Source organism: Buteo buteo, chromosome 22 (assembly GCF_964188355.1).
Source record: "Buteo buteo chromosome 22, bButBut1.hap1.1, whole genome shotgun sequence".
Lineage (NCBI taxonomy): Eukaryota > Metazoa > Chordata > Aves > Accipitriformes > Accipitridae > Buteo > Buteo buteo.
The window spans coordinates 994503-1012468 of NC_134192.1; the positions used below are offsets into that span (position 1 = coordinate 994503).

At 51.7% G+C, this 17966-nt stretch overlaps 1 protein-coding gene across 2 annotated transcripts; it reads right to left on the bottom strand.

The window, feature by feature from the left end:
* Positions 1-185: 185 nt before the first annotated feature.
* Positions 186-17834, bottom strand: LOC142043245 (uncharacterized). 2 transcript variants are annotated; one of them, XM_075054161.1, is made up of 12 exons: positions 16294-17834; positions 9762-13975; positions 8473-9669; positions 7344-7676; positions 6085-6354; positions 5422-5538; positions 4757-4858; positions 4108-4230; positions 3749-3883; positions 3384-3476; positions 3062-3119; positions 186-1482 (listed from the first exon to the last, which is right to left on the bottom strand). In XM_075054161.1, the coding sequence occupies exons 3-12, from the start codon at positions 8768-8770 to the stop codon at positions 1419-1421; spliced, it is 1593 nt and encodes a 530-aa protein (XP_074910262.1). In that variant the 5' UTR covers positions 8771-9669; positions 9762-13975; positions 16294-17834; the 3' UTR covers positions 186-1418. The 2 variants fall into 2 exon arrangements, with proteins under 2 accessions (XP_074910262.1, XP_074910261.1); XM_075054160.1 differs by having other exon boundaries at positions 3791-3883; positions 7344-7784.
* Between the last annotated feature and the right edge of the window lie 132 nt (positions 17835-17966).

Here is a 17966-nt window from a genome sequence, read left to right on the forward strand (position 1 = left end):
GGTGGACACCACGCTGACCACGAGCCAGCAACGTGCTCATGCAGCAAAGGTGGCCAGCGGTGTCCTGGGCTGCATTAGGAGGAGGATCACCGCAGGTCGGGGGAGGTGACCCTTCTCTGTTCAGCACCAGTGAGTCCCCATCCAGAGTGCTGGGACCAGTTCTGGGCTCCTCAGTCCAGGAAGAATACGGAGAGAGTCCAGCAAAGGGCCAGAGAGATGCTTCGGGTACTGAAGCATCTCACACCCGAGGAGAGGCTGGGAGAGCTGGGACCGTCCAGCCTGGAGGAGAGGAGGCTCAGGAGGGTCTCATCAAGGGGGATAAAAATCTAAAGCGGGTTGTAATGAAGAGGGAGCTAGACTTTTCAGTGGTGCCCACTGACAGGCCAAGAGGCGATGGGCACACATTAAAAAGTAAATTCAGTCCAAATAGAAGGAAACGCTGTCTTAACTGTGAGGGTGACCAAGTGCTGGCACAGGCTGCCCAGAGAAGTTGTGGAGTCTCTGTCCCTGTCAGCATTCACAAGCCATCTGGCCATGGTCCCGAGCAACCATGCATCCTCAGCATGTCTAGTTTAGCCTGCTAGATTAAATCAGCCACTTTTTTTTTTAACCTTAATGGTGTTACAGAAAAGCCAGAGACCCTGCTGACAAGGGCTAAGCAGACACAAAAGCAATAAATAATTCATATTCGCTGCTACTAGGGCAACAGGAAAGCAGGACATAATGCTCAGAGATGTATAAACATGGTCCATGGCCCCTCAGCGAAGCTCCTTTCCATCCATTAGCTAGACATTGTGCTTGTAAGAGGGAGAAAATTCCCTTTACAAATGGCAGTAACCATCAGTCTGTCTGTGTTTGCTTCCCCTTGCCGTGAGTTTTCCAGCACGCAGAACTGCAGGGCTCAGTTACGTTTGCAGGAATAGCGGGGGGGATGACGACACACGACTGAAGAAGAGACTTTAAAAAGCCATAGAACTGGGTGAATTCTTAACTCCTACCTCTAATACAGCTGCGATCTCTGGTACAGCAGAGCAGGCTGCTCTCAGGTACCAGCAAGAAGCTGAGTATTGTATCGGCATCCTGATGGGATGAGGGCATTTTCCCTGAGATACTTGCTAGGTTTGTGAGTTACTTCCTCTCCACCACTCAATTTGCATTGTGCAATTAGCTGATGTCAAAGGCCATAATGACCTCCGTGGCCTCTTGCAGTATGATGTTCCTGAAACTTGCCAGACTCTGAGGACTTAACCCCAGACAAAGCTACAAGTCGTGGCTTCCCTCTCTTCCAACGGCTAAAACCAGTCACAGGTCGTTGCTCAACTGGGAGTAAAAACCACAGGGTGTCCAGAGTCTAACCCCTCACTTTTGATTTTAATGTATACTTTTCTTCTGTATCCATCTTGCTTAACTCCTGATCTTCAGTTGCACGCTCCTCCTACGTCCGGTCTTTTGGCGAGGGGTCCATAGAAAGTACGGTTCCTGCTGAAGGTAACAGGATTTTTTCCCCCATTTTCTTGATACAAGAGGCCCAGAAGCTGTTGTTTCTCTACGCAGGAATGGGGAAGTGGGGGTGGGGGGGCTGCGGATGTGACGCTGCCTGTTCAGGCAGGAAAAAACAAGGAGCGAGACAGCCCCTGCCCTAAAGTGCAGGCAGGACTGCCTCCGTGCAGGCAGCATCCAAATTCTGGCCTCCCCATCACCACCCCGAAACGGCCCCACAGCCCAGCCCCTCCTCGTAGGCAGAAAACGCAGCTGGGAGCGGAGGAGATATCAACACACCCTGACACAGGGTCAGGGCTTGGATAGAATGATTTACATTTAAGCAAACAGATTAAAGAGCAGGCTCGGGTCAGCTACTGGCCCCCCCCCCAAGCCTCGCCGTAGGGGGGGACAGCGGTCCCCTGGAGATGCTGTCCCATACTAAAGGGTCCAGGCGGCACATAGACCTGTGGATTCAGGGGGAGAGAGCCTGACACCCACAGCCCCCCCGCCCCCCCCAAACATGCCCTGAGATCATCTGCACCGGGGAGCGAGAAGTCAAGCATGTCAGCGGGAAAGGGTGAGGTGGGTGCGTTTGGTTACCCGCTTCCATTTAACTAAAGACGCAGCTTCATTCTTGTGATAAACTAGTGAGAGAGACTCCTGCAACTGCTTCTAAAGGCGCTTCTCTGCATTAGGGGCTGGTTTTCAAGAAAAAGAAAGGGAAAAAATGTGCATTTGGCCTCCCCCCATTCTGCGTTAAAAAAACAAAACGGCAGAAATGAGTTCATCTCATTGCCGTTTATTAGAGGTATCGCAGAGGCCCAAACTCACTAAAACCGAGAGCCACAAACCCATTAAACCTGGGAGAAAGATGACATTGACTCAGCCAAGTGAGAAACACCCCAACCGACTTCTAACAGGTGGAAACAGCATCCTTGCTGCTGGGCTGAGACATTTCAAAGGACCTGGAAGGAAGAGGAGGTGGGACGTGCTGAGCATCGCTGGAGCCGGGGCTCTGGTGTGCCCATCCAGCCCTGCCGCGAGCGCCAGGCAGAGGCGAGGGCTGCGGTGGCCTCTCTCCGTGCCCACCCTTGCATGGCCCAAAGACCCATCAAGACCCTACAAATGGCTGTGGTTGCGATACTCGTTCCTCTGTATCTCAGGGTGGTTTTGGCTGGGGCAAAGAGAAGCTGGCTGAGGCGCATGAGGTTGCAATGCCCCGGGGGCTTTCCCGCAGGGCTCGCGGGTTGACTAAGCCCAAATGCATCCACAGCATGAAAGCCAAAGTGCTGGGACGAAACCAGGAGGAATTCAGGCTTAAGGGCTTCAGGCTGAGGCCGCAAGGGAGAGATTTGTGGGGAGATTTGAGCAGGCACTCAAACACTTTTTGCTGGATGGGGACTTCCCCCAGAGCTACCCACTGAACCCAGGGTGAAATCAGGGGCTGGGAGGGCAGCGCTGGACCGCATCTTTCCTGGGGTCTAGGACTTAAAACAAGGCACTCAGTAGTTTCCATATCCCGCTCCTTTCCCTTCAAGATGGTATGAATTTACATGGAAAAAAGCAATAGGGAATGTACCTCTCCTTGTCCACCCAACTGGAGTCACGGCCCTTCAGCCACCCCTGAGTTGTGTGATCTGCGAAAGGACAAAGGCATCAGGAGAAAGTGTATGAGAGGCACCGAACGCACGGCACGGGATGTTGTACTCGGGGCTGGTGCCTGGGGCTCACCAGGGAAGGGAAACAGTCAATGGAGAGGGCTTGGGGTCTTCGGAAGAGCCAAACAAATAGTTTTTAAATAATTCACATGGCTGCTTGATCGTGTGGGGGCAGAGGGAAACCAGCTCACTAAATATAAGGCACTCAGAGGGGCAGGGAAATGAAGGAGCAGGGATACTTACAGCAGAGGAAGATGGTGAGGAGCGGGAGGGCTGACACGGCCGCCGTGCTGACTGTGAGGGCGGTCACATCCACGAAATCCGTGCATCCTTCTTCTGTGGTCAAACCAACCAGGCGCCAGCATAAAATGCCATCCGGAGCAGAGAAGGGAGAAAGGCAAATTGCCACCGTGAAAACATGCACACACACAAGAAGGAAAAAAGGCGGGGGGGTGAGGAGGGGGGGATAAAAACTAGTTCTGCTTTTGCAAAGATTTCACTGCCCTGAAAACCCCAATTTGTTGGACCTTTTTTGAGCAGGACTAAATCTGAATGGCTGAGTTGAAGGGATATCTGGATTAAATATCGTGGACAAGTTTTAGCCTCACTGTAACACATCCTTGGGTGGTCCCTGGAGCATCCCCTCTCACCGTGGCGATGGTGGATGTTCTTTATGAGGAAGCTGGTCGTCAGCACCACTGAAACCACTCCTCCAGGAGCAGCGTAGCCCATCGTGCGCTGTGCTGGCAGAGAGAAAGATGACAAAGTGATGTTAATATGTGTTAGGAGACGTGGACGGGGGTCTGCCCTCACCCGTGGTCTGGTGGGGAATCCACCAGCCTGAGTTAGCACAGAAGTAGAAATAAAGTTTTCATTTTAAAAAGTTAAGGATGAGATTTTGGGCAAAATAAAAACCCTGTGGACCAGTTTTATCTCCCTCCCTGCCATCCTTGGTAAAACAGCTCACCTGTTTTGCTTTTCAGCTGGGTGAGCTTTGTAGGCTGGAAGGTCACGGTGGCAGAGACCAGGAAGGTTACCACCATCACATATGTAAGGGCGATCTCTGGCAGTATGATCGCAATAGAAGGGCCTGAAAGAAAACAGGACAAGGTAGAGTACCAGTTCTTGCATTTGTCTACCACTTTCATCATTTTGTAACCCTCCATCATATCCCTTTTCCACCCTCTCCCGACTCCCAGCCTTTTCAACCTGTCCTTGCAAGCAGCCTCTCCATCCCTTGATCATTTTAACTGCCCCTCTACAATTAACTCTGGGAAGGTGCTCTGGATAAAGGGGAATAACCATAGTAATCGTATAGATGGGTGTGTAATCCATACGGTGGTCCAGGCCCCCATGACTAGCTGAGATCACACATGGGGGAGACACGTGTCACTCTGGCTGGGTCTATCCCCACGTGTTTGGCTGCGTGACCCTTCCTCTCCGGGCACTGCTTTCCTCTCTGACCCCCATGAGCCTCTACATCTCCCATGAGGTCTTCACCCCAGCTGGTTTGCACAGCAAGGATTGCTTTCCCGTGCTGCACCCTGCACAGGGGAAAGGAGTGGGGTCTGCACATCACCCCCCCCACCCCAAACCACCCCGCAGCCACCTCCTACCTTCCTCTCGCATCCAGAGGATCCCGGCGGTGCCAGCCAGGATGGAGGCGATGCACACCAGCCCGCAGGTGTAGGCACTGAGCCACCTCCACAGCTCCCCTCCTAGACACCCAGAGCAGCGTGGGGTGACTGCCGTGAACCCCCGTGATGTCCCGCGCCAGCCCCCAACCCTTCCTCGGGGTGGGACGCAGCCCGTTCCCACCCGGGATGCTGTGGGGTATCCCTGGCCAGGGCCCAGTGGGTTTGACCCACTCTTTAGTGTGGGCAGCTGGAAAGGGCTCTGTGCCCCCTGGTACACTGTATTATTAAACAGACTCTCTTACAAATGGAGCCTTGTAATAAAAAAAATGCTCCTGAGAAACATTTTTTTTCTATAAAGGTGTCAATCAATCACCTCAACTCTCTAGAACAAAAATGTCTGGGAAATACCAGGATCTAACCTAGTTTGAAAACAGAGTAAAATCAGTTTTTTCACCACTAAAAAAATTTGCCAAGGGAACTTTCTCTAATCCTATAAAGACCTTCCAGATGATGTGAAGACAAGATGCTTAGACAGCTGGAAAGGGAAGTAGCTGGTTACCAGCTCTTCCTACAGCAACGCTCCTCACTGTCCCCCACCAGATGAAGGAAATGAGAGTTTGGCAGCCCTCCAACTGAAAACTCACTTATTCTTAGCTTTTCAGACTGGCAGACAGGAAAAATTAATCCCCATCCGGAGACAGCAGCAAAGACCACAGCAACCACTGCAATCCTCAGCGCGTCCTGCAAGGGAGGTGAGAGACCTGGGAAAAAAACCCCCGAGGAGCCGGGAGTCAGGCCACCAGCAGCACCAGCATGGATGGCTCTGGTGCGTCATGGGGCTCCTCCATCACCAGGACAGATTCAATTTATTTGCCAGCTGGTGGCCAAATCAGCGCTTTTTGCTGCAGGCTATGGTCCATGAGATGTCCAACCTGGGACGCATGCTGCCTGTGGGCTTCCCATCCACTACCCCCCTGCCCATACCCTGCTCACCATCACCTTGGCCAGGGGCCATCGCTTGGGACCTTCTCCAAGTGGGAACAGCCAATCTCCTGCCACCCATCCTGCCAAGGACTGTGCCTTGGTGGGAGCAGAGACTGGGAATTGCTGCCGATCATCCTATGATGGGGAGCTCCTGCCAACAGCACGTGGGCCACAACCTCATGAGAAAGCAGCCCAGCTTTGGGGGATGGAGGCAGAGGGATGGGATGGGATGGGATGGGACGGGATGAAACCACCCAGGGAACCCCAGGGAAGGGTGGAAAAAAGGAAGAGCGGTGGGAGGTGAAAACCCCAGTGGTGATCACCTGCAACAGTGATGTTTAGGGAGGTTTCCTGCCAGCTTATCCTGTTGCTGGCATTGCAGGAGTAGGAGCCGCAGTCTGACTTCTTTGCCGACCTCAGGTACAAAACGCTGAAGCTGTTGGAGAGGTAGAATCCTCTGTCTGGGGGAAGGGGCTGCCCATCCTTCTTCCAGGTGATGGCGTCCACCCTGCCCTCCACCACATCACAGAGTACCTCGCCGGTGGCCTGGACCACGAGAGAACTGCTCCGGAGCTGAGGGCGAGACACGGGCTCTGGAGAGGGGACAGAAACACCAGCACTTCTCTCAGACATGACCTGGAGCATCCATGATGGGGATCTGGGCTGCAATTTTCACTGCAGCATCCCTGAGTCTGCAACAGTGCAATCGCATGTGCCTTTCCCTTGGAAAGTCCTGAGCTGCATAAAGCTGCTGTGCTTTCTGCGTTCAGGGTTTTTTTTTTTCTAGCCAAGTCATTGTTTTTGTTGCGTTTGGGTAAGTACAGAGCATTTTGAAATATGTCAGGAAATGAGAAAAAAGAGGAAAAGGATGCAGATCCCATTTGGGTTTATATGTGTGGAAAGGAGAAATGGGTGGTGAAGGGCTGTGGTAGCTTTATGGCAGTGACGTTATTACAGCAGAGAAAGGGTAACACCAGAGCAAATAATTAAAGGGAATTGCTGAGAGCGATATCGAGGAGGAAATTGTATTTAAAGTGTGCTCTTATCTGCGCAGCAGTGGCTGCTGCTGGCAAATTGCAAGCAGGCTACCCATCAGTAGGGTCTGAGGGGGAGATTTTTTGTGTGGCTTCTCCATAAAGCCTACCCTGCTGGGCTGAGCTCCTTTGGCTCTGCCTGGTCTCCCTCATAAAAGTGCCGGAGGTACTCTCCGCGGGTGGCAGTGGATACACAGCGTCCCACCAGTCCCTCCATCCCGGCACTGAGAGTAGAAAACAAAGGAGGAAATTGCCTTTCCAGGATGGAGCCCAGCCCTCTGTCACAGCCAGGCACCCTAGAAAGTCTCCTTGGGCAGCACCACCAGATCTTCTCCACTGGGACAGGTTGGGAACCTCTTCCCAAAGTCTCCCTGGTGATGCCTCCATGCATGGCAGGTTCAAATAACCTCATGATTGGCCCGTTAGATTTAGCTCAAACCCCTTCTCCAAATCCCTTTGGCTGGCTGGTGGGCCATAGACAGTCAAACAATGCCACTGCTCTGCTTGCATCCATCACCCCGCTCCTCCCTCTCATGCCCACCACTTACTGAGGACTTCCAGCAGGATTTTCAGGCTCTCCCTGTCTCCCGCGTTGACAGTCACTTTGTAGATGCCACTGTCGCTTTCCTGGACGTCCTCCAGCAAGAGAGATCCATTGGATGGATGGAAAATGGCTCGTCCTGCGTAGGGCGTGCAGATGGCTGGGTCGTGAGACCCCCTGTAGTACTGCAGGATGGTGCGGGAGCTGGTGCCATCGAGGTATTCCCACTGTGTGGAGTAGATGTGCGTGATGTTATCTGGCCCAGGAAGCAGCACCGAGGATCCCACAGCGGCGGCTTTTTCTCTCCCTTCTGCAGCCTGTTGCAAAGGCACCAGCAGCCCTGGATGGCAGGGGAAGGGGAGATGAGCCGGGGACACGGAGCAAGTTGGCATAACTTGGGACAGGCTTTGGTACCTCCTGTGCCAAGGACACATGTGTGCTGGCAGACCTGTGCCAGGGAGACATTATTGAGAGAAAAAAATGTAGGTGCCTAAATATAGCACAGGGTGTTTTGAGATACTTGGCTGCAGGGCTGAGAACATGTTTTTCACCCAAACACAAAGGTCAAGTGATGCTTACTCCCGGACAAGCGTTCCCAATTCTGACCTAATTTCCATGACCCATTCCCAATTCCTGGTCTTGCTTGGGGCTGAAAGTGTCCACATACTCCCACCAGAGTGGGACGCAGTGTGTCCCCAAAACCCACGGCAATTTCTGGGCTTGTCATGACTTGGGCTCTAACAGGCACTTGAGGACTTCAAGAGGAGCTGCTGTGGGTAGGTCACAGCTCCCAGCTCCCCCCCCGCCTCTCCAAAAAAGAGCTTTCTAGGAAGCCAGGTGGAAATCACTACTACAGTCCTATCTTGTAAAGTGGATTCTTTAAAAAAAAAAAAAAAAAAGAAAAAAAAAAGGGTGAGGTTAAAGGTTTTAAAGAAAGGCGCCAGCCCTAGGCAGAGGGAATGAAAGAAAGGGTATTTATCTACCCAGGCAGAGGGCCCGTTAGTTGCCAGTGGCGATCCTAGTACTCCTAAGAGGCTGCTCTGAAGGAGGCACTAGGATTTCTGCTGAAGGGCCTCTTCCCCTTGCCAAAGCTGCCAGTCTAGCCCTTGCATGGGAGCGTCAGGTCTGGGACTCACCGAGATGGGCACCGGTGGCAGCAATCCCAGCCTGTCCCCAGGCACCCACCACCGAGCACCCGCAGCCGCGTTTCCCGACAAAAAGAGACGTCGTGAAAACACGTTTCCAGCGTCGGTGGCCCCAAGCACCCGGCTGCCTGCGGCGAGGCGGAGGGGTGCTGGGCAGGCAGGATGAGTGTGCCTCGGGCGGCCGGCTGCTCCTGCCGCAGACCCACCAGCTGCACAGGCTGTGTTTGCTCTTCTCTCTCTCTCCACCGTGACTTGGTTCCTGCCTCGATAAGCAGATGTTCATGTGCATTTACACTGCCGCCTGCCGTCTCTGCAAACAATCCTGAAACCCGGCCTTTGACCAGTCATCTCTCTTAGTAGTTTTGGAGCACAGGTGGGAAAGAAAATAGGCGTAACCATCCAAGTAAATCAAGCTCATCTGATGGTTTTCATTTCTCACTCTCATAACTTTGAGAAACAGCTATCAGTTTTTATTTTTGTGCCTTCGTGCCCCCGAAACTGTAAGATGTGCAGGGAGAAAAAGTAATCTTATGACTGAAAATCCCCCTACTCTAGGAAAACACTATTTATACAGAACACGCGGTACCAATAGCAGTAGATAAGAGAAAATACTTTCATCACAGGCATCTTTTACAACTGCAATATCCAAAGCTCATCCTATAGACACTCAAACACCACGGCATCTGAAAATCTGCGTATACTGTAATGGGTTTCTGTTCCATTTTAGATGTTCACCCTGAAAATCTTCGTACGTTGGTACTTCAAGGCAGACAGTGCATATATAAGGAAGACTGTGAGATTGCTCACATGAGTATAACTGCAACAAATTGTGCTATTACATATATCAGTCCCAGTATAAATCTATCTGCAGTAGACTTTTAGTCTTGGCACTGTGCCTAGCTCTTGAGCTGTTTCTACCTCCTCTGTCTTTAGACAGCAAAGCAGAGACACCCTTCCCTTTCAGGTTAAGCATTTTGCCCCATCTAAAAAGTCTAACCTATACGGACCAGAGATCCCCATGCACAAATGCTCCGCTGAAGCCTCAGGCTCTCTGCGGGTTTGCAGCAGGCGAGGATCTGGCCCGGAGCCCACCAGGTGGCATTGGTACCTGGCCCAGCCTGGGGACGATTTACCTGCAAGGAGCACCCAGCTGGTCCCCAGCAGCTCCACAGGACGGCTCATCAGCATCTGTCAAGGAAAAATGGGTCAAAAATCGCCATGCTTTTAAAATAGCCCCTTCAAAGTCCACACTGTAACCAGAATAACAGGTCAGGCTGTACCGTGCGAGGAGTTTTCACCGTCTTCAGGACTGGATTCCCGACTCAGTGCTCACGAGGGCACTGCCGCGGCTACTCCCAGCCCAGACTGGCTCCAGCCTTGCTGTTCTCCTGCCGATTGCTCCTCTCCTTCCTTGCTGCCTCCTCTCCTGCCTCTCTGCCAGGGGACCCTTCCCGGCGGCAGGCGGCAGCTCCTGGCTCTCGTCCCCGTGCTCTCTGATGCCGGCCGCTCCCCGGCACTGCGAGTGGGCAGCGCGGGAAGGCAGAGCTACCTGATCGCTCCTGGCACCGTGGCTGGGAGCAGCGATTCCTCCTGCTAGAGACCTCGAATCATCTTTCCGCTGGGGCAGGCAGAGGGCTGCAAGTCACGCAGGAGCTGGCCTTGCAAGAAGCGCTGAGCTTGAGAGAAAGGGCAGAGCAGAGAGAATAAGCCGTGACAAGCTCTTCTTCTAGGAGAGGTTTCCTATTTCAATTCTTGCAGCAGCATCAATTACAGGTGATGTCCCAGTTCATTTCCAAGCCCTGAGGCCAGTAAGTCCGTGGTCCCTTTCTTACAGCTCAGTCATCTTCCACCCTGTTCATGGGAGAGGACCCCAGCCCCCTGAGCAGAGCAGAGGTTGAACTCATCCTCCAGCCTGTTTCTAGAGGTGGCCAGAGGCTCAGGCAGGCTCTGAAACACTTGTCCCACTGCGAGTAGCTTTTTCCTCCACCAAGGCAGATGTGGAGTGGGATCATCCATGTCCCACAAGCTTTCTGGAAAGGGAATTTCATTTTAAGGGAGACACAGTCCTGGGATCAGAGGACCACCTGGAGACCAAGTTTCCTGCTCTAGCCTGAAGAAGAGAGGGATGAGAGACTTGGGAAGGTTTGAGCTCTGCCCCAGAGTACTGGGGAAAGCTTTCCTGCCCTGCCGAGCACGGCTGGCCCCATCTGACTCCCATGGACCACCAAACCCCGAGCAAGATGGATGCTGGGACAGGACAGCTGTGTGTAAAGCATTAGGAAAAGGTGGGTGGATGTAGGCATCATTGGATCCAGACCCCCACCACAGTTATACCCATCAGCTCCATCAGCCCCATCTGCGTGTTCCCTGCCAGCCAGGGAAAGCACCCAGCCTGCACCTCCCGCCTGCCAAAGCACGTCCGACCCATATGCCATGGTCAGCCCGATGCTGACCTTGCCATCCCTTTTCCTATTTCTTGACCCTTTCTTTCTCTGCCTGTCTCCTTCTAAATAAATATGCCTGTAATTACTTTTCCTCATTGGTCCTCATTTTGCTATATCCATCCGCAAATCTAGTATTCCTGACACCATTACCTAGACAATCTGAGCTTTAGCTGGTATTGCCAATTTGGCTTTACCTAGACAATATTGGCCTTGCAAGTCTGCTCCCCAAGAGGTTCCCAGTGGTCCCCATGGTTATCTGAGAAGTTCAATTGTTTCTCATTTCCTTCACTTCGGCCACTGTGAAACCCAGCTGCACCTTGCACACCAGCTCTGAGTTTTGATGCTCCTCACGCTGTAATCTGTCACATCTGCCCATTTCAGTAGTTTCCTATACCCTGGCCAGGTTGCTTAGCCCCATGGGCAGGACAGACATTTTTGGACAGGAAGGACAATGACCTTTAAGACAAGTGGAGCTCACAACTAGCTCAGTACAAACTGTGTGCCAAGCAAGACTTTTTGCGTTGTTTTTTTTTTGTGTGTGCGTGTTAAGGGAGAGGCTGCTCTCACTCAGATTCTGCCTTCCACATTGTTTTGTGGCCAACTGTGCATTTTCATTTTTAATTTAACTTCTCTTTCTCCTCATGCCCAGCAGAGCGCAGATTCTCTGTTCCCATCCACTTCGTTCCTCAACGCAGGGCCGGGTATTTGCGGGGTCGTATCACACGTCCGTTGGCGCCTTGTCATTGCAGCAAAGGGCTGCTGCGTTCTGCATGCATTATACGCAAGCTTGGGATGTCTGAGAAGCTAAAAGCAACTGAAAGCTGTGCAAAGGCACGGGTGCGAGACACAAGCAGGAAAATGCAATTTGTGAAAAGGAGTAACAGCTCTGTCCTTTCCCCAGGGACATTCCCTCCTTGGAGCAGCATGTTTCTTGGGTAGCCCTTGGCAGCTACAATGGATGCATCAACGTGCAACAGCAACGTTTGGGATGATCATTCACCCAAAGGTGTCTTCAGAAAGACACTGAAGCACGAAGCTTTTGCTCTCCAGGCAGATATTTCATTTGCTTGCAGGAAGGATGAGCTGCCGTAGATGAGTGTTGCCCACTCACTGCTTCCACCACGTCCCCATCATCCATATCGACCTTTTCATTTAGCTGCTCCACAGAGTAATTTTTGTCAGTCAGGCCACTCTGGCCACATTAATCTTTCCAGGTTGCTGGAAGGAAACTTTAAAAACATATTCCCCACTTAGTCTTAAACTAAATGAAAAACTGAGGCAGGTTTCTGCTAGCACTTTACTCCTTTCACAAGTATTTTAAAAGCGTTTCTGGCACTTGCATTGCACCTTGCATCTTTTGAGGGGCTGGGAGAGACCGAACAGCAAACACAGCAGCACAAACCTGTAAATATTGGCTGCGAGGAAGAGTTTGCATGCCTGCCGCTTCAGGCCAGTGCAGCTTATTGTGGTTGGAGATAGAAAAGAAGAGCAGGCAACCATCAGCAGACATGAAACTCATGCCACAAGACAGGCTGTCTGAACACGCAACCCCATGTCCTTCTCTCTTCTCACTCCCACGCTGCTGCAACCCCAAAGTCATGAAGGGACAATCGTCGGTCTCTGCTAAAAATCAGAAGTATGTGGATGAACAAGTAAATTGCATTTTGTGATCAACCTCGGCATCCCTGTTGCAGACAGCGGTCAGTGACCCCTCTACCCCCAGCAGGACCAAGCCCGGGATGCAGCAAGCACATGCACGAAGCAGCTGATGGCTGCTCACCCCCTTCTGCACTCCCCAGGCTGGAGAAGACAAACTGCCACCCCCCTACAGTAAAGGGCAAGAGGGAAAGACTCATGAGTCCTGTCCACAAAACTACTGATCTGGACAGTAGCGTGCTGAGGCAGTCTGGGCAAGGAGAGGGCTTTGCTGTGGCCAGTGTGCTCCTGGCCATCACCTATATTCATGTGGGTGGTCAGCGGAGATGTCTGTGCAGAGCTCTGTGTATGGGGGGGGTCCTGAAATTCCCCACCTAGGATTAAATGAGAGAAAAAAAGCAATCAGCAAAAAGGACTCTGATTCACCTGATCAGTCCCAGTGAAGAAGGTGTCGTCTGGAGAGCCAGCTCTGGGAAACCAGGGGACAGTGAGCTCTTCCAGCCTGCTCACGTGCAAAGAGGCGCAGCTTGAAGCCTTGGCAGACAACTGTAATCTTGACTGCGCCACGTTCATCACTTTAAATCAGCTCAGGTAGCCATGATATGCATCCCGTAGGCTCTGAGCAACCCTGTACAAAGGACAACTGTGACACTTTTTCCCTCTAAACAAATAGTGTGGTCAGATCCCAGAACGACAGAAGAGCTGAGGTTGGCAGGTACCACTGGAGATGAACTAGTCCAAGCCCCTGTACACGCTGGGTCACCTAGAGCAGGTTGCCCAGGACCGTGTCTGGTTCCAGTTGTTCAGCCAGTTTTCAACCCATGGAACTGATAAATCCACTTATCTCACTCATACTTTGTCAGCTTCTCTATGAGGATGCTATGGGAGATGGTGTCAAAAACCTTACTAAAGTCAAGGTAGACAACACCCACTGCTCTCCCCTTGTCCACCACGCCAGTCACCTCAGTGCAGAAGGCTCTCAGGTTGGTTAAGCAGGATTTCTCATAAATCCATATTGACTCCTGATCACCTTCTTGTCCTTTGTGTGCTGGGAAATGGTTCCCAGGATTAGCTGCTCCATCACCTGCCCAAGGACTGAGATGCAGCTGACTTCCCTGTAGTTCCCTGGGTCTTCCTTCTTGCCCCTTTCTGAGGATAAGAGCTCTCCTCAAGTCTTCAGAAACCTCTTCCAGTTGCCACAACCTTTCAAAGATTATCAAGAGTGGTCTCACAATGCTGTCAGCCAGCTCTCAGGACTCGTGGGTGCATTCTCTCAGGGCCCACTGGCACGTCCAGTTTGCTTAAGTGCTGCCTAAGCTGATCCTGTCCTGCCGAGGGAGTCCTCCTTGCTGTGGACTTTCTCCAGGCCCTTGGATTGCTGAAGGCCAGTCTTACTGGTAAAAAACAAGGTGAAGAAGGCATTGGGTGCCTTGGCCATGTCCTTTGTCACCAGGTTCCCCACCCATTCAGCAGCAGTCTCAAAGGATGATATTCAGCCACATGGGGCTGGGGTGGATTGAAACGTGGAAGAATGAATTACGATGAGCAGCAAGGCCATTGAGAGGACCAGTGACCCACCTGAAGTCTTTAAAATACAAGGCTACTGGTGTCCAGCGGGAGGAAGCTTTCTCTGAGATGCAGCCAGCGAGCACCTGAGCTCTGCAAGCACCGAGCCATTTGCAGCCACAAGGAAAGCCACACTGGCCTTCGAGAGCTTCAAAGAGCAAGCAAAGAAGGGCCTGGGGGGCAAAGCCTTGCGAAGAAACTGCTCAGAGAAGGAAATGAAAAGGTGAAGACAGCTGATAAAGCTGTGACATGGGTTAGAGACAGGGATGGGAGACACAGCGTAGGCGAAGACCAAACGTCTCCTGTGGTGGGAGCTCAGGGTGAGCAAAGAGGTGGCGAGGAGAAGGTAGACACAAGGAAGCACGAGGAGCATCATGGAGCAAATGTGGCCAGCCTTGTGTCCTCTCACTTTTATTTTTTCTTCCCCATTAATTTCTGCAGTTTCCTCTCTGTTTTGCATGCAGCGTGCTCTCCCTCCTGCAGAGGCGAGACCCTGGCTGCAACCTCGCGGGCACTCGGGCTCTGGGGCTGCAAGAGGAGCTGTGGGCTTGCTGCAAGGACTTCACAGCTGCTCAGCTGCGTGAGGTGAGCATAGGGTCTGCTTTCTCCTCCCCCAGGCTAGACTTGCGGTCTACCAAAGAACTGTAGAGTTTCAACAGCACGATGCCACAAATGCAGTTATCCCATTAGCATATCGGCCAGCATCGAGGGCAGATCTAGGCAAGCCTCACGAGTGCAAACCTGTATGTGATTAGTGCTAATGCAGCATCTTGCCAGCTACCAGCAGACACTTGCCTCTCTCTGGAGGTGCATGGATCTCTTGCTACCCAGCTCAGCTGTCTGATGGGAAGAGCAGCCTCTGGTAGCAGGGATGCATGGGCTAAAGCAAATATACCAAAGCCTGGGAGCTCCAGAGCAGGCATGTAATAGCAGAGCCTGTTTTTCCTGGTTGACACATTTGGCAAATGACAGGCACATTCCACAACTGACAAAAACTGAGTGCAAGCGGCACCTCACTTCCAGAATCAGGCGCTCAAGTTCCTGTTAAACCCTTCACTCCAAATCTTGGGCCTCCAGTCCAGCCAAAAGACAGCCTTCCCCCTAACCATGCCTGAGACAGGCTGAGCATGGCAGAAATTGAATTTTAGCTTGAAAAAAAGGGGAAAAAGAGCAAGCGAGTTTCCAGAAAGAAACTAAGCTCAGTCTTCCTGTTAAGCATGTTAAGGCAAAAATGAAAATTGCATCTCTTCTGTGAAATGTCCAGGAAGCTGCTGCAATTGCCCTTTGACTCTAGAGGAGCTCGCTGAGACCTCTCCGCTCCCTTCCTCTCCACGCCAGCGCCAGCTCACCCGGCCAGAGAGGGGCCAGCCCCATCGCACGGCTCCTTCCTGCCAGGGCAGCGCTCCTCACCCTCTACACCAAAGACTCCAGCCCCAGAGAGGTGTCTTTCAAAACCTGATGCGAGTTATCAACGGGGAATAAGCCTAAAGAGACAGCAGATTTCACCCCTGGGAAAAGGGTCGTTCACAGAAGTGGCTCTAATGAGGCTGAGCGGGGTCAGTAAAACCACAAGAATCACATTATGCCTTCATGCTACAACTAATCAAGCCCCACATCAGCAGCCTGCTCAGCGCTAAGCCTTGTACAGCAAGCATTTCATATATGGAAACACACCAGCCCAGCAGGCAAATTTTGCTAGATAGCTCTGTTTTTCAAGTCCAATATAAAATCCATACTAAATTGACCTGCCAACTTGGCACAACAGCTCAGCAGCGGGTTAATCTCCCAGGTTGTGCTCCTTTATCTCTCTGGCCCATCACATGCCTATATATTTTCACACAGAACCACAGCAGCTGGTCTGTGTCAAACATACTTGGTTCCTCTTGCCCTCTACCTCAGAACTTCACCAAAAAGCAGAAGGATAAAGCAAAACTCTGGAAACTTGCAAAACCTCACTTTCTGCTGTTTTCAGCCTATCTTAGGCATAATCTGATTGCCCAAGTATAATTTCATTCCAAGAGGGAAGCTGACCTAGCTGGTTGCTTAACCCAAATCCCATTTTTATACTCCCAGCAGCACATGAAGCATCAAAAGTTTCCTTTAGCCAAACTCAGAGTGTTAGAGAAGGGAGTCAGTCAAAGCTTACCTTGTTTCTATAGCTCAAGAAAACACTCGAACTGAGATCAGCCCACCTCGTAGGGGTACCACAGCTCCTGGAGTAACACCAGGACCCGAGTCTCACAGGGAGGGTTGAATCCCCCCCGTGAAGTGCAGGTCCACGCTGCAGACATCCAAACCAAACCAGCAGCTCACGGCGTGTGCAGCTTCAAGGCAATGAGTTTTCTTCTCCCTCCGCAGGCATTCGGCACCACGTGGTGCGAGGCAACCGGAGATACCACCCGGTACCACTGTGCAAAGAGGACAACGCAGGGGTAGAGGAGATACAGGATGGTCTGCGCGTGCCCTGCAACAGCTAAAAAGCTTTACTGCTGACTCAGAGATCTGCAGAGGGTCAGGGCTTGCTCCTGCCTCTTGGTACTATCTTCTGGGAAGCCGCGGCTCAGCCTGGGGTGTTTCCATAAGCACAGCCCATGGGCTGGGCTCCCCAGAGGTGTTTTCTCCAGGAGGGAGAGGTTGCTCTGGGAGACACAGGTGCTGGTAACGGGGCGTTGGGTTTCTGGGTGATTAGTGAATACATGAATTCAGTTCTAGGTCTTCATTTTGCTCCAGTCCTGAGATTATGTTGTGGCTTAGCAGGCACGGGGGGAGACCAAGAGGTTATTCTGCTGACCCTTTCAACAGGCTCTGTGGCTGCTGGCAGGTGTTGAGGACCAGATCTGGGTCCTGAGCAGTCCTCCCTTGCCCTTCCACACTCCCCAGGGATAACGTTCACAAAGACCTCCAGTAGTGGGGCAGAGACAGACCCCCAGCTCTGCCAAGAGGACTGTCAGTAAGGCAGTGATCGTATGTCTTTTAGCCTGAAGAGTGAAAGCCATATTTCCTGTGTACTTATTTGCCGCTTCTTCACCTTTTTAGTACTTTCATCTATCCTGCCACTTAAGGCCTTCACATTAACAAGTGAAATTGCTTGTACAGAAACCCTCATCTCCTTGCATTTCAGAGGGGCATTTCAAAACAACAGAGGAACCTGTTGCCCTGGGATCCCGAGGTCAAGCAAATTTTATTGCAGGAAGAGTCTGTTCAATAATTACTTGACATACTTATTAAAATAAGGACAACTTTTCAGGTCAAAGGATCTTCATATATTCTTTTAATATGACAAGATCATTGGTAGTGAACCTGGGACACACGATTAAAATGTTTAATGCTCTCCACTACCTCTCAAATTAAGGTGAGTCTATGGAAGCAAGCTTCCCACAGACAAACTGTTGATTTGCCCTTGCCTTAAGCATCTTTCTCTTACACTGGGTGTCTTAGTTCCTCCTTGAGGCTTCCTGAGAGTACAAAACCCAGCTTATCCCTCAAATTCGAGAGAGACTGCAGTTCATGGCAAACTAGTGCATTTCTGTACTCTCTCACTCCAAATCCTTTACAGACTAGGGTCAGTGTGCAGAGCTGCTGGAGGGGGAGCACCGAGGGTGCAGCATCAGTGACACAAACAGCCTCTTTGCTTTGAGGCACAACTACTTTCTGCAAAGCTCCCACTTGAGGCAGCTCCCAGAGTCAAACCAGGAGATGGTAGAGTCCAGTGTCCTGTTGTGGTGGACCAGGAGAAGTTACGGATGCGTACACGACCTCTGGTGTCGGTCTCTGCCATGACTGTTCAAAGCTGTCTCCAACTCTGGCATAAATGGTTGC

Coding starts and splice junctions, on each gene's coding strand:
- LOC142043245 (XM_075054160.1), bottom strand. CDS start 8,770: ATGCACATGAACATCTGCTTATCGAGGCAGGAACCAAGTCACGGTGGA. Junction 4,231..4,756: donor CCTCTGGATGCGAGAGGAAG/GTAGGAGGTGGC, acceptor GTTTTCTTTCAG/GCCCTTCTATTGCGATCATA. Junction 1,483..3,061: donor AGTTGGGTGGACAAGGAGAG/GTACATTCCCTA, acceptor TGTTACCTTCAG/CAGGAACCGTACTTTCTATG.